The sequence below is a fragment of the Haliotis rufescens genome, unplaced genomic scaffold, assembly GCF_023055435.1.
Source record: "Haliotis rufescens isolate VD_foot unplaced genomic scaffold, xgHalRufe1.0.p SCAF_2, whole genome shotgun sequence".
NCBI lineage: Eukaryota > Metazoa > Mollusca > Gastropoda > Lepetellida > Haliotidae > Haliotis > Haliotis rufescens.
The window spans coordinates 24,065,806-24,090,320 of NW_025963890.1; the positions used below are offsets into that span (position 1 = coordinate 24,065,806).

General features: G+C 38.6%; 1 protein-coding gene across 8 annotated transcripts in view; it reads right to left on the reverse strand.

The window, feature by feature from the left end:
- Positions 1–429: 429 nt before the first annotated feature.
- The window catches only part of LOC124146188 (eyes absent homolog 1-like), a 152,852-nt gene continuing 128,766 nt past the window's right edge, over positions 430–24,515 (reverse strand). For 7 of the 8 annotated variants that reach the window (XM_046516359.2, XM_046516360.2, XM_046516362.2 and 4 more), the window contains 8 exons: positions 24,268–24,419; positions 11,304–11,393; positions 6,445–6,503; positions 5,434–5,594; positions 5,105–5,219; positions 4,595–4,716; positions 4,061–4,164; positions 430–3,866 (listed from right to left, as the gene is read on the reverse strand). In XM_046516359.2, coding sequence (XP_046372315.1) covers positions 3,786–3,866; positions 4,061–4,164; positions 4,595–4,716; positions 5,105–5,219; positions 5,434–5,594; positions 6,445–6,503; positions 11,304–11,393; positions 24,268–24,419 — 884 coding nt within the window. In that variant the 3' untranslated portion in view covers positions 430–3,785. The remainder of the gene's footprint in view (positions 3,867–4,060; positions 4,165–4,594; positions 4,717–5,104; positions 5,220–5,433; positions 5,595–6,444; positions 6,504–11,303; positions 11,394–24,267; positions 24,420–24,515) is intronic. The other variant, XM_046516356.2, reaches the window with a different exon arrangement.

Here is a 24,515-nt window from a genome sequence, read left to right on the forward strand (position 1 = left end):
GAAAACAGTTAGATGTCCCTTTTTGAGAAAGTGGAAGCAGTGCATTTCAATTAATAGATTATTAAATGGAATTAAAAGTTACTTATTTAGTAATTATGCTTATGAGTGTGAACTTTATTTACCAATACACAACATCTAGACAGTGGCAGACGAAAATGTCACACAGATATTCTCCAGCATAGGTACATAGCTATTACCATTTAAGAACAGATCAGGACATCCAAACTCAGTGAAAAACAACGCCATGAGTGATTATTGTTTTACCCTGCTTTTAGCAATATTCCAGCAATATCACAGCGAGAACACCAGAAATGGGCTTCAACCATTGTACCCATGTGGGAAATCAAATCCGGGCCTTCAGCATGACAAGCGAATGCTTTAACCACTAGGCTACCCCACTGCCCGAAAAACAACACAGAAAACGGAAGGTATATATCCTGATATCTTTTATTTATACAATACTTCATCTAAGTGGAAAATGGCACCCATTTATGATTAAGACAGCCCCTGGATCTCAAACATCCAATAAACCAAATGACAGTAAAATTTTACTCTTACCATGGGCTGACATGGTACAGGACAGTACAGGACACAGTCAGCCAGCTGCAGACTGACACATAGAAAATAGGCTACACGATTCCTGCAAATGATTGTCTTGTCGCTGCCTGGGACTACAGGTCATGTGACGCCCTCCAGGTACAGTGATTCTGACGAGAGCATCACATCATACCTGAAGGTGGATGAGGTTATGAGTTTTGAAGATATTCCAGTTAAACTATACATTGTTAATGATACTTGTTACACAGAAATACACCAGTGGAGATTGTGGTCAAGTCACAGTGGTTACTATGCTGTTAGTAGAAGGACTGGGTTTGTCTCAAGTTGCACCTCTTGACATTATGCGATGGTAAACACTCTTCTTAGTTTCAGAAGCCAGTATTTCTTTCCACATTATACCATGTAATCACTGCAATCTGGGAAACAATATTTTTATATAATAAGAGTTTATTTCACTTTCAAAGGTGTATCAAGATTTCAAAATAAACTTCAATGGCAAGTCCCATGAATAATTTACTAAGCATCAACAAAAATCAAACAATTAATACTGTTTGTGATAATGAGATTTGTGCATTTCACAAACGTCATGTACAGTCAGTCTGAATGACAGTGGATGTATGATGTAAACAATCATTATGCATTAAATTGTTTGTACATAAATAACAGTGGATTGCCCAACTGCTGTGGGAATATGTCTCAAGTATCTGCTGCATACACTGTAGAATGATAGTGACATCTAATTACAAATGCATGAAATGAATGCATGATCTATCCACTATGATGCTAACACTCGTTTTGTATCTAAAATGATAATATTGCACATTTTCAAATATGTCATTTGCTTAAAAGTTAAACTTTAAATATCTTGTGGCATCAATGATAAAAGAAGTGGCTATAAAACTCATCTACTTAACACTGTGGTTTGTCTCATTACACTCAACTCGCATATAAAAGATTAGAAATCCTTTTCCTTTTGATGACTGTTGACAAATGTCACTCAAAGCAGTTGTTGACATGACACAGATTTATTCTCTTCCCCCAAACCTCAAACAAACAACACCCCCAGGCCAGCCTAAAAGTCTGAGTTTTCCCTTAATGGAAATGTTTCTCTGTTCCCGTATGGATCCAAAATACAAGGAAAGCATACACCCATTTTACTACACTGTAGAAATGTCACACATGAATTAGAATTTAGGAATAGTTGCGTGAAAAGACTTTTTGCCCAATTCACTTGTCCCAGTTATAGTGTTAGCTACAAATCTTTCACACTTAGTAGGATGTTAAACTTAATAGTTTTAAAGGCTTTCCCTGCACACATTTTACAAAATGTTCCCTCTTAGATCAATAACAATAACATACCTATATCAAATACAACATTTAAATGACTTAACTTAATTTCAAATTAAGTATTAACATTTATTAAACATATTTTCTCTCACAAGTTCCTTTAAAAGGACTGACGGCTTGATGATACTACCAAAAACTCATGTTAAAGCTGTTTTTTCCAATTGATAAATAAAATGAGTTTAAAAAGTATTAAAATGAAGCATTATAAAACATATTTGTAATGACAATTAAAGCTTTGAGTAACCTTCAGTCTGACTTGAAGTGAGCACTGACTGACACGTAATGATCACGGTGATATGAAGACAGTTCACTTTCACCTCATGCAGGAGCATCACATGTCCACTCCACACTGGAATATAGGGAGGCTACCTAAAACCTTCATCACAAAATCTAGTTTCATCTTTGATATAAACTGTGTGGCACACAATAGAAAACCATTATAAGAATACACACAGGTAGTTTGTGTCCAGGACATATGGACAGTCTTGTAAGTCCGTCGATATGGTAGGAGAAGGTCTTCAGTTAATGGAACTGTACATCACACAAAGTCTCTTCCAATGGCAATATATATATATATATATATATATGTATGTATGTATATAACATGGGTGGCAAACCTATACCTCCTCTCTCACAAATATACTGCAGTAATGTCAACACTGGACACATAATGGAACAAAACATTAATACTAAAGCCCACTGGAAACACTACACTCAAAGTGACGGACGCTGTTACAAGGAAGGGTGGATTAAAAGGGAGGAGCGCTTTCAATGATGGAAAAATTAGATCATTTTTATTGGAATGCTAGGATTGGTGTTTGAAATCACATTTGTCCAGATTACAAGTTTTAAGACTGGATTAAAACAAGGAAAACACAACACTCAACACTGATTCCAATGAGGCTACCTACACAAAATAAACAAATCATGATGGCAGGTCCGCGTGTGAGGGAGGAGGTATACACCGTTGCCTGGGGCAACAGACCTACACTCTCAATCTGCTAGAGACCGGCACATTTTGCATGCCAGAATTCAGAAAGCCATCTCTCTTCTGTGAGTGTATTTTTCTTGCAGACATTTTCATTGGTCAATGCCACTATGTCCGCTACAAGCCAACGTTATTGTAACGCAACATGCACACGCACACAAAGAACAAGGTCAAGGTCACAGTCTCAAGATCAGCACCAAAATAAAATCTCGGCTTTCAACAAATTCTCTGGGAATGATTTTCCTAAGGCATAAGGTTCTTTGTGAATTTATTGTTTTCAAAGTGAACTTTCTTTCTGGATTCTATTCATTTGTGTGGGTAAACAGGACTTGATAGTCCTCATAGCACTGTGTCAAATGTCTGCATCACGCACTGTCAATACATCCATCCTGCTGTCAGCAGCCAGGCGTGTTGGAGGTCCAACGTGCAGAAACCAATATGCGATAATGCTCAGTTTGTGCGATCGTCTTATAGTTTGATCCCTTTAGTTCAACATGCAGTAATAAATACAGTCATCATTCTCAAACAAGGAGAAACTGTGAGTAGGTGATTCTGCACAAGGTGCAGTCTGCCATTATAGTCCTCTCTTCTCTCTCCTGATTGTCAGGGTAACGGATATCACAACAATACCCGGAAATGAGTAGGCCAGATTCTGAAGCATCCATTTGTCATCAGGTCATATAGAGAGAGTCCTGCTCCAGATCTGGCTATCCCTTTGAGTAAGTCAGTCACTGCTTGTGGGCACACGAGTATCACTGCACAATCATGAGTATATTATGGGATGTGTGCTCACTCATTCACCGCCTTGTGGCGCTTCGTCTGTCACTGGACAGTAATCTCAGAGAACCAATCAAAAGATGTATTATATAGTGGCTATAACACTCGTGGGAGTCTAGAGGTAGCTTAGATCCAGTGCATGGTGAAGGGCTGCAAGATCGGAATGGTTGGATATCCTCCAGAAAGGCCAGTTCATCTGGAACGCAAGACATAAGTTGTCAGAAAAAAACTCAGCATCCCAACTTCAACAATAAACTTTAAGCTTAAAGTACGACTAAACATTACTATGAATAGAATTAAATATCTGCATGTCGTATTTGAGGTGTCACTGTGATTATTTACGTTCACTTAGGAAGCAGTTTAGGGAAAAATACATCAAATGGTACTAACTACCTGTTTGGCTGCCGACTCCTCATCCCGACCATCGCCCACAACAACATAAGTGCACTTCCTGCCAAACCGCGAGATGATCCGCTCAAAACAGCTCTCTTTACCTGCATCATGGAAAATTGATAATGGACCTCCAAACAAAGTATGTCAATGACAATCCCCTGTGCTGCATATCTACAATGACTTCTGCATCATGATTTGTTCTTTGTTCTGACGTATTTCTCACTAATATGGACTATTACTGTCATGAAGGAGTAAAGTCCTAATAAAGGGAATCTAATCATCAAAGACACTGCCAAACCATTTTTATACAAAGTGTTTTGCAATTACCCTTATTCAATTAGTCAATTCATGAAGAGTAAGTGAATGAATGCTGTTTCATACCACAGTAGGCAAATATTCAAGTTATATTAAGTTTAAGCTGGTATGACACACAATAAGCCAAGAAACTCATGGTAATTCCTGACCCCTCGTTACATCAACTCTTATAAACATGAATGGGAGAATTCATTACAGATGAATAAATTTCCTTACCTATTTTTGTTGCACTGTAGACATTTTCAATGTTGAATACACCCCCCAGACCATACAATAGAACTTTGGCCAAGGCTGGCACAAGCTGCGTCGTCGTAACCAGAACGTTCACACAGTTATTTCTGAAAAAGAATAAAAACATGTTACCATCAGGAATTCTCATCCTAAAACATTCATGCAATCTACATGCAGCATGAGTGAAAATGTAAGCATTCCTGGTAATGTTCATGTGATGACTCCGATGTGAACCACAGTTACTGGAACCCTGGTATCAGGATGAAGGCTCTAGCTTATGAAACACATAGCAAGTAACTTGTTACTACTGTCGTTAAGCCATGAAGTACTGATCACCGTTCCACAACACACCTTCATTGCTGCTAAGACGATCATAACTCCCATACTTTAACATTGACTTATGATAGTCATAAGATTGAACCTCCACCATACACACAAAGCAAAAGTTTTTAGCTGAAGGGTATATTTTCTGTCTAATGTAGTTGATATACACACCTAGAGCTGATGATAGAGAGAGACTTGAGAGCCAGGGTGAGCCAGTTGTCGGTTAAACTCTCAATCTCCTGTCGCAGCTGCAGCCATGGATCTCTCTTCTGGGGACCCAACAAACCTGAAACAAAGGAATACAACTGTAATTTCACTTAGTTACAACAAGATATTAAACATTCCTATTAGATTCAATAAATATGTTGAAAACCCCCACATAACCCAGTTTGTGTATTGCCTGCACACAGAGCACCATGGCTGTCTGGAGAGTGACAGCGATCCTGCAACAGTTGCATCTGGAAGTTGGTGTGACACAGAGCGAGTACGTGGATAGTTACCTCCAACATTGTTCCTATAGCTGTTGTAGATCTCCTTAATGCGCCTGTATCTGAAGGCCAGCTTTCTCATCCAGTCCACCCCTCCCCGCACGCCCGTTGCCAGACACAGGTTCGCATTGCTTGCCGCCGCATGGAAACCATCAGTGGCAAAATTATAATTGCTGCAAAAAAAATAAATAAAACAAATGGTGATGATAAAAGATTGGGCAATAGACGATAGAGAGAAGTGCAGTATACATCCTCTAAATACAAGCCTGGTTATCACACTACGGTGACCTTTCCTAGCATGTTATCACACACCAAGAGCAGTTAATCTCGCACCAACCGAACACATTGAATAACTGCATGGTCCCACTATGCGTATCAACTTCCAAAAGCTAAATTATCATCAAATAGCTATGAAAACTTTTAAAACATAAATAGACCAACAGGAACATAAGATGACATATTTTTTGCTTTCTAACTTATCCAAACCAATAGATAATGATGTTTTTGCCCCCCATATTTGAGTATTTGTGTAAGTTTAAGGTGTGATTAAGGTGATGGGAGGTTAACTGAGAGGCTGTCAGTCTGCCAGGAATAATATTGTATTTTACTGATTAACACACTGAAGCCTGATAGACAAGAAAGAAAAATCAGCCTTCTTCCCAGCAGGGTTCAACTTGACAGCAGTGGAATTAACCGACAATTTAGAAGGCAAGCCAAACATAAGGCCATCAGTACCCAAGTACCACAGCTTGCAATGCTGTACCTCTTCACAGTGTTCTCATAACTACTGCAGCAATCAGTTCTGTACTCCAATTCTAAGAGATTATTCCACATCACAATATATGTTACTGCATGGCTAGTGGAGTGTGGCAATTTATTAAACATCATTTTACTACATGTATTCACATTCTATTGTTGCATCTGATTTACTTGGCACCACATGCATTGAGGTGATTACAGTTTTCAGATGCTCACATAAACATGCAATTATGCTCTTAGCTGCTATATTATTTCTACACGCACCTTAGGTCTTGTCCATTGTCGTCAGAAGAAACGTCATCTATATGAACCTGGTCACATTCCTGGAAAAACAAATCAACCCATTGAATTCATAATAACATGGGAGAAAAGAGAGATCATATTGCATTTAACACCAGCCGCATATTATTAAAACACTAATTTCATTCCTACCTGCATGATAAAGAAAATATATCATGTATGAATTAATATTATGGCATTTCACATTTCTCTTTTGACTGCTGGTCCAGTACTATTGAGTATATAATGTTCTGTGTCAGCCTAGAACCCACTTTCCCAGTTTCCCAAGCTGGGAGACAAATTGGACAAGTTAAGTACCTCTTTCCATGGAGAGATCTAATTAATCACTTTCACTGAAGTGACATTGACATTTTGACAAAATCATTCAGAGAAATGGACAAACTTGCTCTCCCGGCTCTACTCGAAGTATTGTGGACAAATTGCCAGAAGCCTCCGAAACAACACGGTGGTAACAAAAGACCTGGTAATTTCTCTCTTTGTACACAAGCAGTAAGGGTCATTGGTCAAGTAAAGAAGGTGGTTGATGGCTTGACAAGGGAAAACCTGCTATGAATAGAGTAATTTCTGCCAATGATGAGTGTGTGTGTTCAAATACTTGTGATATGGAGTGGGGAAGTCTATCAAACTGACCACCCTATAAAACGCCTGTCCATCAAGAATCAAGCTATCCGTCACACATGAAGGTAGATGGGGCCCTGCATGGACCTGCCCATTAGGCAGACTTGGATGGGCTGGGCCAACTAACAATTCAGTAAATTACATTATGGACTGTTTATTAATAGGTACCTCAGACCCTCAATATCACTACTAACTTTGTATGTTCACATAATAGATTGATCTATTTCTCATATACATTTCTCAAAGTATACCATTTTTGGGGTCTGCTTTATTTACACTGATATATTCATCTTTAAAACAAATAAAAAAATCCCAATCTCAGAAATACATTTTTTGTCTCTTATCCACTGCGTGCTATCAAATATCACTAACATGGCTGTGTGTTATAAAGCCATGTGACAGACAATGGCTGCGTCACTGTGCTCTCTGGCTCGCTCTCTAACTACCCTCTGGCACTGGACCCGCCCGCACTCTTGCAATCGGACATATTGCAGACAGAAACCCTAAAAGAGCCTCACTTGATTTGTATAAAGCCAACCATTGACAAGTAGCCTGGAGAGACCTTGACAACAACAAAGCACTTCAAGTGACTATCAAAAACAAATCACATTGTCGCAGTTTGAACTCTATACAACGGTCATTTACTCATTAGAAAAGCTTTGACAACTACTTCAGACCAGACATGTCCGTGTCTGCCGTCGTAAACAAACAATACCATCACTGTGTCCAGATGTGCATGACAACACCTATGCCACATCACAGGGGGAAACCAACCTACACCATCTACCTATACATTTTCTACATTTAGGATGAACAGATGAAAGTAATCTTTCAAATGAAACCAATCAGACTTCCTCATACAAGCTTATCTAAAAATGGAATAACAAAGAGGTTTTTAAAAAAACAAACCTACCAAATAGAAATACATAATTTTAACCCTTTCTTTCTCTTCCTTTGTATGATATGTACGGGGATGCACTGAAGTCAATCTGGGTCACAACTGGATGCAAGCAATGAAGCACAACCACTTTCAGCTTTGAAATTTATAACCACAAAGAACTGGAAATAATAAATGCGATAATGATAATCATGCAAACATTGCACTGGTACGCATGGGCTATCTCTGAATATTTATGAAGTATTATTCTCCTTTGGTTTGCATCAGCACATGGGTTGAATGGAGAAAACCTGACACATTGTTGATGCATTTCAACCAACATTAAGTTTACCCCAAATAACATAACAAATAACATCATTTAATTTCATATAATTATTTTTCTTACACAAGATAGAATTTTATTCAGGTCACTACACATGATGTTAGTCACACAACAATCATAGAAGGTAAATGATAATATTCAAGAATGATTAATGTTTATTATCATTAAAACTTTTTTCCAATAATCTGATGTGTGAGTAGGAAATTAATTGTATCAAACCGATGACTTGTATGTCAGACTTGTATAGTATATAGGCATGAAGTTTCTCATTTCAGTATTACGGTACACGAGATAAAGATCGCTTAAACTCAATACGATGAAGCTGCAATGTGATCTAGACAAAGCCGACTTGCAAGTATTATACAGACAATCCTCCTCCCATCAACTCTCCTTTCCCTCTCTCCCCGAGTCAATCCATGCTGTGTTTTGTTTGCTAACATGGTGAAAACCCACAGTAATTATGACTGCTGACAGCCTTATTCAGTGAAAAATCCTAACACCTATACTCAAATATTTGTCAGGATGCAATGTCCGCGAGTACATTACCTTGCTACAGACGCTTCAATTCGATCCTCAGACAAAAGAAACAACCATCTTGTTTCTTAATCATTCCCAAATTCCTTGACGAGCACATGGAGGCGTGACTTGGCCAAAAGACTTTCACTTGTTGAATTATAACTGTACATATGGGATTCAGTCATGACATAGAGCTGTGTGTACTTAAAGAATTCAGACAAACTATAGAAGCACATATGTAGTGTGACTTTTTTCTATTAGGACAAAAAAAAAAGATTCTACTTATTTTAAGCAAGAATACATCATTTATGAGTTAATGATTCATGTTATTTCAGAAATAAAACCTGTTTTTATCATCCATTTAAATTGTGACAGTGTTCATCAAGTCGGAACATTATGCACTGTAATCCTTACTACTTTGCACCAACATAAAATCTCTGACATTTTCAATTCTTCTATTAAGAATTCTGTGCTAATCTATCAGCCATGGGATACTGACAGTGTCTGCAATAGAAATACATTTTGATGCCAATTATGGTAAATGCACTATTGCCGTTATACCTTTGAAACCTGATCTAGAAGCTCAAATGTGTCTACAAATACAATTTCCACTTTTTATGTCAAGAACTTAATCACACAGCCAGCAGCTTCACTGAGGGTTTTCATGTGTACACTAATAAATTGTCTTCTAATTTCTTTACTAGTCAGTTTACAGTTCAGTTGGTGAATTGCATCATGTGCCAACCATACATGTGTTGGGGTTAGGGGATTAACATTGTCCGCTACAATTACCACATGCAGCATCATTCTCTCAGAAGTTAAGGGAAATATGAAAATCAAGTTGGACAACAAAAGTAGTGAATATTTTACTAATAATCCTGAAATGATACAAGAGATCATCAACATCAATTTCCTGCATCCATCTCAAGACTTGTGATTAATGCTTAGCAAAACAAACGGTGTCCAGCCGGATCTAGTGTACATTTTCAGAGTTAAGCTAAGCAGCTGCATAGTTGGCTTATTTCAATATGAAAGGTCATATTCTCAATCTAGAGTCAATCTTTTAATAAAAAACGCACACCTTTCCCGAAAAATGTCACCCCCTAGTCTGAACTTCAAAGCCTGAAATAAGCTCAGCTTGTTGAAATCTTGCCCCGTCCCCTTTTTGGTCCGAGTTGATCATGTCCTGATGAAAATCTCATTACAAAAAAGCTTGGAGGGATTGAAATGAAGTCTTTATGGGGAAATATTTACACACATTGCTTAATAAGTCCCCTTCATGGCCCGTCAGGCTCTCAGGCGACAGACTGGCGCGGGCGAGTAAACAGCTGAGGAACACAGCATTGACGCGGGAGCAGTGGACCAACCAAACTTCACAGAATTCTGGCCACTTCAATTAAGCTTTCTGACGACACAGACAGTGAGGCAATTCAGAGACATATGACGAGGATCTTCAAGGGGTTTTGAACTTTCTTTTTGCATATTTCTCGCAAGGGATTTACTCAAGAAAAACCCATAGCCATAATTGATTAACCAGACAGTTTACTTGAACGAACCTTTCCATTTTTCAGCATAATTAGACAACAATGTGGGCCTTTGGTGTAAATTGGTGGCTAGAACAGGACAAAGCCATCAATGTTTGAGTAGAGACCCCGTTGTCTTGTGCCACCTCAAACTAACTGTAACACCATGGACAATGATGCTGCCCAGTCCGTCTGCTAGTAATGCCTTATTCCAACAGACGCCATCTTCAACCCACCACAGGCAAATTTTAATCAGCTATTCAACTGTAACTCAATTATTGCCAGGAGCTATTTACAAAATAACACTGAAGCAAAAACTGTCATTATCAGCACTATTGTTGAGTAAATCTTTACGGCAAAATCACTGGGATGTGACCAAATCCGGAGCGACAATTTGGGGAGAAGAGACAAGCCAGATGGGAAACGAAGACAAATTGTGCAAGGCTTTTAGTTTTTGTGTTTAATTTGTTTTACAATTAGGAATTTAAAAAAATTCAATTAGCTAACAGACCACGACAAATTGTGACTCAAAATTAGAGACTGCGGTTTATAATAAATAGATTACATTAACAAGTATAGAGGGCAAGTATTCTTCATGTTTATTCTAAGAATATCTATGGGGCTTGTGTTCAAATATATGGCAACACACTGTCAATAGGTGACATTGTTTCAGAAGAGATATATTTGTGCAGGGCTATAGTAACAAATGTTTAAAATGATTACAATGAAATTACATGCATAAAAAGCTGAGGGACAGGCTACACGACAAAAGTGTCCACATAACTCTTAATAGGTGTTCATCCCAAGACGACAGCGGTCTGCATGTAGTAACATGGTAATTGACACACACAAGGTAGTTTCCTGTAGGATCACATAGCACAAACGTAGTCAGCCATGTGCACAATTGCAAGAAACGGACTGTATCAACCATTAGAAATGTACCTACCTCTAAATCATTAAAGAACAAATGCGTGTCAGCTAGATTGAAAATCATCTCCTCCATGCGTAATCCTAACGACACACTAGCAGGGGGGTCCTGAAACAAACAGATATCAAGTTAAACACATTCACTAATGTTGCACACATCAAAGAATACACACATTTCCTGGATGAATACTAAAGATATTTTTAGCCGTTTTTATAAGCATATACAAGTACTTACTATAGATGTAGAGTCATTCAACATTGTTACCAAGCAGAAGGCACAGGACATTCTTCCCTCCCTTCCTTCCACTAACAATGCATGCCACAGTGGAGAAAATACCTACTTGCTAGATTTGTAAGACTCCTGGATTTCTAGTCAATGTTTGGTTTGCACAATAGGTACTTTATATAATCCTTTCCCTCGTCATCATAATGATGCACCTTTTTGTTCATTTCACACCAGAAAATGTCAGTTTGTAATTTTTATAAAAATATGATCAAATATGTCAGATGACACTGCAAATAAGTTTACATTTTACATAAGATATATTGAAAATTCCATATTAAAAACTGATATAATTCATCTCCAAACCTTCTTCAACAATAAAAGGATTGAGATAAAAGCATTATTTATCATAAGTTTTTGTAGCTGAAAGGCAGAAATGAGTTTAATTATGGCTGGCTGTGAGAGGTAAGTGAGGGGAATGGATGACTGAGCCTGGCAGTACAAGGCTGATCTGGGGCTAGTTTTCTTTATTACTGTCTGTCAGATCTAGTTAAAGAGGATAAATGCCAATCTAAGAAAGTCGTGTCTGTGACCCGGCCTATCTGACGCTCAGCTAATCACCAATAACAGCCAGTAATTGTTCTCCAATGGAGCACAATCAGCAAAAGAGGCTCTGATTAATGAGATTTAGAAAGGCAAGGAGTAGAAAGCTAAGATTGAGAAAGTTATTTGGACCAGCTTGACAGTGGGCACACCAGACCCTGGATGTGTGCTGCGTTCACTACTACATGGGCTTGCTCGGCAAATTCCCTCTGCTCTGGCACACAGACCTGCTTTTTGATGAGGGATAATAGGTTTGAATTCTATTAAGCTTGGAGTAATAGAGAGAAAATAATGTGGGAATCGCTCCCGATCAGGCCTGTTTGACAGTGATTTGATGACACCCAGTTTTCCATTACAATTCCCCCTCTTGGGACAGCACATCCAAGCTTGGCCTTCAAATGCCTTGTTTCTCTTCCTCCGCTACTAAAGATTTCCACTTCCAGTCACACATGTGCTCGTAATGTTTTCCTTAGGGATAAATGTCTAATCATACAAAATGTTCTGATCTTGCTCAAAATCCCTTGTTTGCAATTACTAGTCTCTAATCTTAGAAGGGTTTTCATATTAGAAATAATTCTCACAATTTAACCCTGGGCAGTGGGGTATTAACTCATCATTGCCAGGATCATGGCATCTCTTTTATGGTACAACTGGGGAACATATCTCTCAATTTTCTATTAATGTGTCCAAACTTTACATTTGGAGAACAAACATGATGATTATAAGACAAGAAACAATTAACACAAAACAGGTTTCAAATCAGTAATTTGGACCATCTAGAAATGCTGGTGGCCATTCATGTTACACTTCAACATTAAACATTTTCAAAGTCCTTACTTGAAATTTATACAAATATTTAAGAAGGAAGAGAAAAATCACTATTTTTGAATCAAGATTTTCAAACAATTAGGATCGAACAGTGTAGAAAAAGAACATTCCTAACACAACACTTCTGTATTAAGATTAAACCAGACAGTATCTGCCACAATGAAAATTCGCTCCAAGTAATCATTACTTCTTCAGTCAGTTGTAATTTCTCAGATTGTCAGTGTTAGTTTTGGTGTCGGAAAATACTTGAATTTGAAGCAGAACACATTTAAAGATGGTACGACCTTCAAGACACTCCTATTTGTAAAATAACAAGTTGTCTGTTCTAATTCATCCCGTGGCCATTCTCCCCTAATCGGTATTGATTATACAGAAGGCCCCAGCCTCATAAAGAATTAGCGATTGCGACTGGCTGCAAATTTATTGTTATAACGGCTGATTTTCCATGTTCGCTGTTCACCTCCCAATGATGTCTGGCGGCAACTAAATCAACCATCACACCATTTTAGCTTTCTGTTGACATTTCCAATTGCACAAAATTTGAATAGTCCCAAACACGGTCACTAATCCTTTCCGACATTTTCATCCAGCAGAATGGCCATGGCTCACATGGTCGATTCATCAAGAGATTTGCTCGATCCTTGTCGTCTTCAAACTTATTCAAAATGTGTGTACAGCTACAGCCTAATTTCTATAACGCATGTGTACGATGTTTACTTATCAGTCTTCCCCTATTACACTAGCATGGCGGATATTTGCTGAAAATAATGCCCCATCCCTGCGAAAGGCAGCAAACTAGGGAGAAATTACTTCAAGTGCATATCATTGCGCGGTATAGAAGACTCGTGTGTAATTCAGGACAAGGGGGGGTTTAGGGGGTACTAACCCCTGCCCCCTGCACCTGTTATGGTGGGAGGTTCAGGTAACAAGCAACACTCACAGGCTTTCAACTTGGGCCATGTTTTCTTTCCTTGGCTTTTATTGGAAAGTCAAGTATTTGCTCAACAATTATATCAAGAAAATGCTCAATGACAATGAATTTAGCATTTTATTATGTCATATCAAAGTACCTTCATACATTTCACAATCAGAAATGTTATCAAATTATTTTCACTCATATAAAGTGACAAAGACATTTAGAAAATGTGAAATGTGTTTTTATATATCTTGGAATTGAAATAGGTAAAGCCAATAATTTGTGAAATAATCTATTAATTTTTAACATTGTCTGACACCAACAAAATAAATAAATAAGAGTCATGTGACTAAAAAATAAGCTTTCCCAAATGATTATCTTTGTACAGATCAACTTGAAATAAACAATTCTTGCAAAATTAGCTTCATCATTTTACTGTTTTCAAGCACATGGCCTAAGGGCTTCACTGAGTAACCCGAAAACATTCCTAAACAATCACAAAACATCTAAAACAAATACATCTTGAGACATAATGTTTTTTTCGGTGAATGACAAGGAGCCTTATCAGCAAGCCATTAATCAAAGAGATAAGTACTGTGTGTTGAACTATATCTCTAACATGCTAACAGATGACCCATCCTTTAGCACTGCCAAGCTCTATCTACATTGTGATAGATATGGACTTGGACAAATTGAATTTCTCACTTTTAATAATGCGACCCACTACTTTTAAAAGGAACTTTGTGGATCAGTATTCAAAGTGAAGCATATCAGATACTCATAATGGCTAATGGATATGTACAGTGCCAGAAAATGCATAAAAAATTGTAGTTTGTATTTTAGGTGCAAATCCATGGAATTCTTGATTTCTGTTTTGTATTACCTTACAGTATCTATTCACAACACAAAGGTATTTTTTGCCTCGAGAGAAAAATAAATCATTAAAAACTCATGACTGAAACCTATCAAAAATATTTTAATTTTTTTGGGTGAATCAAGGATGGCATGATAGCAAATGGTGACACTATTCAGTATGTGATAGCTTACAAATGTGAGATAAAAAGTTTGTATCTCCTAACCAGTGTTTGAAACTCTTGCAATGACATATTGATAAAGTTTATCAAGCACTATTCAGGATGTGGTAGGCTGGATGGGCAGTCTGTCCCACTAACGACATCAAGCCAATATATAGCCTCCAAATCTAGCTCCAGGATTATCTTATTAGGACTAGTCTTTCCAGTGGAGTAAAATTCAAACAAGCCCTTGACGGAGGAAGCAGTCTGTCTCCCGTGGGTGCGAGCATCCAACATCAAACACAGAAGATAATGAGGCAATCATTTCCACTTTACCGCTTTGCTCACCCCTAACTCACACACTGTCAGTTTGAATTTGTCTACGGACTTGTGAGCCACAGACCCCCACATACTGCCATTGTAGTCCTTCACTTTATGTTTACTGATTTGATGTAGGCAAGTCTTGGCCAGCGATTTCAAGTTTCTACCCCTTCACAACTTGCACGGCAAGCAAGCGTCCCACCACACTACACTGCCCCCCTCCCAAATCAAACAATTAAGATTTCAATTAAGATAAGCCCACTTAGTGTGGAGGGTCTTGCTACAATTTGACAAGGGCAAAATAATAGTAACATCTTGGCTAATGGGTGTAATCCCGTACCTCAAAGAAGCACATGAATTAGCATACGCATATTTCACAACTGTACGCATATTTTGACAATCTCTGCATGATGACAGAAGATCAAAGAGAGAATTTCAATAGTGAGTTAAGGGACTATTCCTGCTGTCTGATGCCAAGTATATTGTATGTCAGTTGAAAGCATGCAGGCTTCCCACAATCACCACAGGTTTTCTCTAAACACATGTCAACAGCCTGGAAATCAAAACAACTTCAAAGAAAACTTTCCCTCATTGTAGAAACATTCAATAAATTCTTCAACTACAAAGTGTAATTGGACTTATAATATTGTCAAAACAAACACACTAAGAATTACATTAACAGTTACCAACATTTTCAAAAACAATCCCGATCGAAAGTACTACATGTTCATCACAGGAGGCCGTTCTTCCTAACACCATTAGGAAATTGATTGAAAATTCATGTACAGGAAACATTTATCTTTACTCCATTCTGCTGTCAAACAAGGTAATAAGAAAAGAAAGCAATTTATTGAAAAATTCAGGAAACAAGTTTGCCAAAAGCCATTACAATGACCTAGCATGGCCATATAGCTGTCACAAACAATAGACCTCTACTGGTTCCCAGAACTCTTAGACAGGTGCCCCTTCCCAGAATGCCATTGGAAAGGATGGAGGGGGGTTTGTGAGGGGAGGCTTTTAAATCAGTTTCTCATTAGCAAGAGTTGCCCCTCTAAAGTTGAGTGTAAAGTCATCTATCACAAAAGCTGTCACTTTTAACACTTAGTTTGACATTCCCTTCCATCAAAAGTGTACCCACCCACTTCACTTTTTCTTTCAATTAGTTCCCTCTCTGTTGTGGTATATACCAAACTTACAAACACTTCTACAACCTTCTGGAGGAACCCTCAGACAAACAGATAGGCATAGCAATCGTTTCAAGAATGGCTTTAAAGTTTGGAATTCCATGCATATATTCACTACAGATACATTAATAAGCAATGGAAAGAAGATGACTGTAAATCAGTAACTATCTATCAGACTTGTAGTTTTTTATACATACAGTATAAAAGTGACATGTTACCTGTTATGATAAAGGTCTGTTCTCAAGCGAAATGTGAAGGCTATATTTCTACTGATATCTACAATACCTGATTCCCACCAGCCTTTACCAATGTTCACAAGGTCCTCCTAGCTATTCAAAAGACATCAAAATAAATAGAGGTACACTTGTAGGTATCTGACATCAGTGTGGACATGGGCCAATTCCTTGCTTCTCCTTTGAGGTTTTGAACTACATGTCAAGCCGGGAGTGAAAATAAACAAAACTCTGCTACATATTGACGGGCAACCCTCCAGGCACTTTTACAAATTTTTCAATCCTCAAACCTCGGTGCTGAAGCAGCATGGCACCTTGGCTGATTCCTTTTCATCCCCCAGTACACAGACAACATCGGACAGAAAAAAATGTCTACCTAAAACAGATGGTCACCTCACCCAAGCAAGCCTTTTACAAGAATGGAGGGAAAAAAATGACAGGCGAAATGCTCAAGATTTGTGGCAAACTGAGCAAAGTAGAGTGTAGGCCTGTTTATTTTGAAAAGATAGCAAGTCTATGTACAGATGGTATCCAAAATGCCTGTGTCTGTCAGTTATCAAGCTTTGACAACACCCTTCGGAGTCATAGAGTCGCCATTTTTCATTTCAGTATAATTGTGAAGATCGGTCAGAAATAATGTGCTGTTTAAACTTCAAAAACAGGGAGGAGTAAACAGGACAAATGCAGTTTTCCTCCACAAACTCATGAATTGGTAGTGGTAAAGACTAGTTAATATGTAGGTGCCATCCTGCTAGATGTATGCAAATAGTGAAGACTTCTATGGCAACAATACAACAGGGGCAGACACGGCAAACTTATTAACAATGTCTAGCGTGTTCATATTTGTGTATCATTTTGACTGTCATTTCAAAACCAAATCTAAGGTGTGTAAAATGTCAATGATGGCTTCAAATAAGGATTGTTGAGTAAAACTCGGATCACCTCTTAATGACTCCTAAATCCATTCTTTTTCAAATAATACACAATAAATATCCATAAAGGAGTGATTTCAGAATGAATGTACATCTTAAAATCGCCAACATCAGCAAATGGGCTCTCCAATTTCCTTTGAAAAGAAAGCTATTACAGAAATATATGGGGTGTTTTAAAGAGCAATAACTGGAAGCAGCAGAGACAAGTTAGCTGGTGATTTGTGACTAGCAGGTAGTGCACATTGTAGCTAGACAGGTTCACTCAGGGCCTCAAACTGAGAGGAGTCCCTCTTCCTTCAACAAGTGAAAACATATTTGTCAAGCAAGGGATAAGCAATTACCCCAATGAAAAACACATGGGGAATGCTTGTTCAGTGTGAATCTTACAGCCATTCTACATGCTTCACAAGTGCACTTGGGAAAAAATACCTAGCTGATGATAATCATGACATACTTTTATCATATACATTTACAATATCAGGCTGATCGTGTATCATAAAGTTGATGGAAATGTCTTAAATCATTGAAACTATGTTGTAAGTGGTCTATCTGCAGTGTATTTGTCCTAACACATATGGTTATAATCAGGTAATGAAAGAATTATTATGTATCTCAAATAGATTTCATGGAACTTTACAAACTATCTTTTGATCATTGTTGATGGGACTTGAGATGTGGATGGTATTGAAGGAATACACTAACATGCTATATAATTTAAATAGAGATGCTACCAAGGGTGCAGAATCAATCACTGAGTGATCATTACAGGCAAACAATAAGGAAAACACCTCCAAGGAAGCATTAATATTTTAGAACTCATAAACCGTTCAGCTTGACTAACCAACTGAAAACATAATGTATAGCAAAATTATCCAATGAAAAAACAGGATTCTATGATTCACGTGAAGTTAGTAGGGGCATACTGTCTAGCAAGTCATTGATTTTCTCCTTGTACGTCAAAGCAAATCTTGAGGGCAAATGTAGCTACTACAGAATATCAGAGAGCATATTGTAGCATCCTGTAAACTGCAGTCTGGGAGGGAAAAATAATTGTCAGTCCTGGTTTATGAAGGGCTGGATGGCCTAGCAGCACGTGATAATAGCAGGGGGTTGGGAGCCTGATGGGGAGGAGGGAATATGTGTGCTGGGCACAGCAGAGTATAAGCATAAAGCGTGGAAGCAGATCTGTGAGCTTGTCCTGGTATCTCCCTGGGCGATACTGCCAGGCCTATGGTGACAGGATGGCTGTCAACTCTCACTGCCAGCACAGATAACACACTTGATTATCAACATATTAGAGGAAACAAACATCTGCAGCATGCCTTGTTGTCAGTGCTTGTTTCCAATCAGCACTAATCCTGCTACAATCAGGAAGCTTCTTTGCTAGGCTGACAAGTAATTTTTCCTGGGTACTCATACATGGTTATACATAGTTATACATAGTGTTAATTGATTATATTTTTCAAATTAACTTCTTTAACAGACAGTCACACACATTTTTATATAGATCTGCGTAAATTCATCAGTGATCATTTCGTTTGAGAATGTTCATAATTTCAGAAGATTATCAACCACGTTTAGCTGCCAATCATTCTGGGAACAACGTTTCTTACACAAAAACGGAAAGTTCCTTTAATATCAACAACATATGGGACGTCAGAGCCACTCTAAACCAACAAACTAGATGTTTGCATATGTACAAATAAAACATGATTGTTTTCAACCAAGCAACAAATCACTTTGCTTTCCAAGAATATTATTATGGTGACAGCTTTCAAAGTTTGTCTCTAAATACAACTGTTGTATTTGAGTTAGGAAAGTTGAAAGGCTGAAAGTGAGTACTGCCAGTAGGTGTAGGGAGGGAATCATCAGCCTCTTAATATTGTCTTTATCCCCCATTAGCAAAACACAACAATCGGGGAAGATAACTGTTTGCCAGGGGCTGTGATGTTGAAAATCTCCAAATTAGCCTACTTAAAAGTTTTCTGGCTGATTTAACACTGATTCTGGAGCTTTAATGGAAGATCAAACAACTAGGAGGGTATAAAATAGAACTGCTAGGACCTTTATGAAAGATTTTTATCTCCCCCAATTAAATGATTCAGAGAGCCTTGCACCTGCAAAGCTAGAGAAGATCTATTACAAAGGACAACAAAAAAATTGCAGTTTGTCTTAAATGAAAAAGTATTTGGCTAACACTGCTGAAGAAAAAGCCTTTTCATAATGATTTTTTAGTTAAAGTGAGTCTTTGCTGTATAATTGGGAAACAGCATAAATAATTCTTGTAATCGCTTGAAGGAAAGGTCGCACAGCAACTTCCATCTTTATTCCAATAACTGTGTGAGGTCTTGTGTACGTCCTTTAGGACAAACTAGCTCCATCTGCAATAGGCTACAATGACTAAAAGTACTCATGTTCAAATAATGTTTGTTGTATCTTGTATAGTTCAAATATTATTAATATGATCAAGAGTGAGCTACTTGCCAGAGTTGGTCTGTATTTACATTAAGAACAAAAGAATAGTTTCAATCAGTGACAAAAGATCAACTTGTAGCAGATATTAGAAGGCATCAAAATACATGTGCTTATGAGAACAAGATGGTTCATCATTCTTGTTTATTCTTCAACCATTTATAGACAAATGGGCACGGAAATCTTTGCCTCACAACACAGTTGTCAATTAGCAACAGTTCCTGAAAGCACCCAAATTCTTTCCTGTAGGAATTTCTAAGCTATCCCATATAATGCCCCCAATGTGGGGATTTTTACAGTATGAGAACATCTGTGAATTGGCCCCCAGACACATAAATAGTAGCCACTTTCATGTTGTTGTAGGAATGAAGGTGGCTTATACCACTGATAAGAAGCTCACCCGAGGCCGCCCAAACCCATCTATCAGGAACTATAGGGCACTTGAGGTTGCTAGGCCAAGGTGGTCCACTTAGCACTCTTCACTGAGTCAACCACCCTCAACCCTCCGCTACACCCAGGTGCATAGCAGGACTAGTACCAGGGATAGGCAATAATCACAGAAAACTGACCAACTTCAACTTTCATATTACAAATGATAAATAAATTATTCCTAATGTAAAATTATTACTTAATTTATTGATTGGGAGACAATGCTTCATACAGATGCCGAAAAAATGGAGTCAGATTAGGTCCATATCATTTGAAACAAAATTTCCTTTTCACATGAGTCCTCTGTGATAAGTCTATTTGTCCCACAAGGATGGCAAGTCAAGCTGCTGGGAGCCTGGTGGTTTCTTACATCCCTTCTCTCAAGCCCTTTATGACCCAGCAATACTTGGTGTATGGTCTCCAGCCAGGCACCAGGTGACCACATCCCATAATTCTTTCCCTGTCTTGACATGTCTGCTGATTGGTCACATTTTATTGCAGCACTACTAACGCCAAGTGTATTTTTTAAAAGGAGCAAGATTGGAGTGTACAGGGCAGTTGATAAGAACCAAGTGGGGGATCTAAAGTTTACACCCATCTGGTGACCTGTTCCACTACTTTATGTGACTACAACCTTGGTGATTTATAGACAACACCCTGATTCTTCCTGGGAACTACTGGGACTTTAGTCAATCATTAAGACATCAGCATTTTAGTTCTTTAAATCATAAATGACTAACATAAATAATACCTCAAAACAGTTTCCATCATTATAGCATCTAATATCTAAATGGATGGTGCTGAATCACAATGCACAAAGAAATATTGACTTTTGACAAGTGTGCCCAATAAGCATTATCTAAACCAAGATGCTATACAACAATATGCTGTGAATAGGAGCTGAAACTCAGCAGAAGCTGATGATGACCAAGATCCAGTGCTGATGTCAACATGCTGCAGGAGTGAACTTATCATGGAAGGAGTGGTCTTGTCCCCCCAGATGGCTGTGTAATCTGTATTGGTGAAAGCCTGGTGTGATATCAGCATGTGTTAACATCACTTATACAAGCTGGTGATGGGGGGTTGGGCAGATTGCAGCAGACATACACCAGATGAGCCAATGACAACACTGCTTATGTCCTGACAGCGTCTTACAAGCAGGTGATATGAGAAATATTTCACACATGTATCTCATAGATGTTATCTTGCTTGTTGTGGCAGAAGGTCGATCTCAGCGCAACAAGTCTTAGCAGTGTGAAGAGGCGAATAATTTTAATCACCTGTGTGGCGCAACTAACAAGGTGACGGAGATGATAGGCAGAGCTGTCAAGATGTTTTCACTGCTAGGTTACACTTCACTTGTCTTCAAACATTCTTATAAATCTCCCCAATTCTTTAAGACTAGTATACACCAGCAAAGTTCATAAAACAAGAAAATTCAGTTTGGATAGAGTTTCAAGTGAACGTTTACAATTTCATTGAACTAGTTTCTGAAATTGTTTTGGATAACCAAAATATTTGTTCACATGTCTGAACCAATATTTTTAACAATGATTGGAATTTATTTACCAAAACTCTCATGCAATTGCTTTGCTCCAACTGGAAGGACAAATATTTCACAAGCATTGCATCTCCTCAATTCACACTCTCCCAAGATCAAACTACTCACAATTAGGCTTTCAGCGTAAAATGTCAAGAAAAAAAGAAAATGTTGTTTCCTGGGATGAGAGTTGTCTAAATAATCCTACTCGTCTTGGTCTAAAATAGGTATCTTTGTCAACAAGACCTGTGCAGCATTTGACAGAGGGTTAGGAATGCAATAGGAACATCATTCCACATATTCCTTCACATAGCAATTCCTCTAATCCACCAGTTAGTGCTGTTCAGTAACAAAACAAATCCCAAGCAAGATTATTATGAAAGACAATATTGTAATAGTCTGTCTAGACTTGTAAAATATCAAGAAGCAGCTGTCAAAAGTTGCTCCAATTCCTGTTCTTTTCTAATCAGAAGGCTGATGTGAATTCATCAGTAAGTGGTTGTGTAGGAATGTTGTGGAGATTACAGGAAACCCCCTCTTGTAGCCAGCTGCCTCTAATCACAACACAAGTGGCAAACTAGCTGGCATTCACAATAGCTGGACAGGCCTACACTGGAGAAACTGCACATGAAGCACCTTCAGGATAGTTCTGTATCTGTTGTGCCTATTGACTGTTACTATCTAGCAGTCTCTCCTGAACTCAACATAAGCCCCTACACCGCTGTCTACCCAATATCTAAAGGAATCCAGGACCTTACCCCATTTTTCTTTTCATCAGAATTCAGCACTGACCTCCCTACTCAACCCATTTTTCTTTTCACCAGAATTCAGCACTGACCTCCCTACTCACCCCATCCTTCTTTTCACCAGAATTCAGCACTGACCTCCCTACTCACCCCATCCTTCTTTTCACCAGAATTAAGCACTGACCTCCCTACTCACCCCATCCTTCTTTTCACCAGAATTCAGCACTGAGCTCCCTACTCACCCCATCCTTCTTTTCACCAGAATTCAGCACTGGGCTCCCTACTCACCCCATCCTTCTTTTCACCAGAATTCAGCACTGAGCTCCCTACTCACCCCATCCTTCTTTTCACCAGAATTCAGCACTGGGCTCCCTACTCACCCCATCCTTCTTTTCACCAGATTTCAGCACTGAGTTCCCTACTCACCATCCTTCTTTTCACCAGAATTCAGCATTGACCTAAAGCACTCTTTTCCCTCTACCGAGAAGGCTCCCAAGCTCACCCAATCTTCCTTCTCACCTGAACTCAGCATTAAGCTTCTTACACCACACTTCACCCTATGGTTACACCCCCTGTTTAAAACCCACTCTTCATCATGAACACAGCTCTACTACATCCTGCTTTCCTCAATGACACAAGTCCCATACATCAATTGGCCACCCCTACCCCTGCCATTCTCACCCTAACACATATCTCCATCAGGGCCCAATCTTGCCGGTGTCTAGCAGAGCTGCCATGCCTCATTAACCCTCTCTCAGGCAGCTGGACACATGCTCTAGCCATTAAACTCCCAGTATTTACATATGGGCCATTTAGTCCCTGTCCGTATTATTAGGGACCAGCATTAACTTTGCTAATTATGTCCTTAAATGGCTTTCCACGGAGCACAAGAACAATATGGGCCAGGAGTCTATTGAGAAAAGCAGCAGATTTAGAATAGCCTTCATTTGGCCTGTAATAAATTTTATTTCCCCTCACGCAGAGTGATGAATTCTCATGTACTAATGTTGTTTGGCGGGCGGGAAATCTGGTGAGTGCCACATACAGCTTCATAGTCAGGCAACCTGCACATTAGTACACCTCCAACCGACACTTACTGTTATTTACACTGTTTATTTCATTTTCTTACAGCCTTTAACAGCCTCAAATCTAATTTCATGACTGCTGATCACCAATACATAGGGGCAGACTGATAATTTGAAGAACAGATATAACAGGACCTGTAATAAATCTGCACAAATGAGCATACTAATAGCCCTGGCAAGCTTGCATCAAAAGGATCTGCTAGTTTACTGAATATAGTGCAACCCCTATGTAAACACCAGGTAATACATCTTTCCTCTAACAACAACACACAATAGTGGTGGAAAAACAAATGGCAAACTCCTAACTTTAAATTCACCACCTCTCAAACCAGCCATTTCCCTGAATGAATTGATTGGCATAATTATTATCAATGTACAAACTGATTATCTACTGCTGCCAACAAGCCATGAACGAGCTGCAAACTGATTAAGATGGGTAGCAAAAGTGTTGGACTTACCTTGCCATATCTCTGTGCATAAGACCCAGTTAGCAGCGAGTGAAAGATAATTATTGTTTCGTCTAAATCCCATACAAAAACTCTCTCTAAGTCCGACTCTGGCCCCGGAGAGGGCTGAGTTCGCCGCCCACGGTTTCTCGGTACTCTCTTGCCTGTAACAACACCAACACCATAGCAACATTCAGTACAAATACAAGGATCACATCACAGTTCATCTTGTCTAAAAAAACAACAATAATAATAATAAT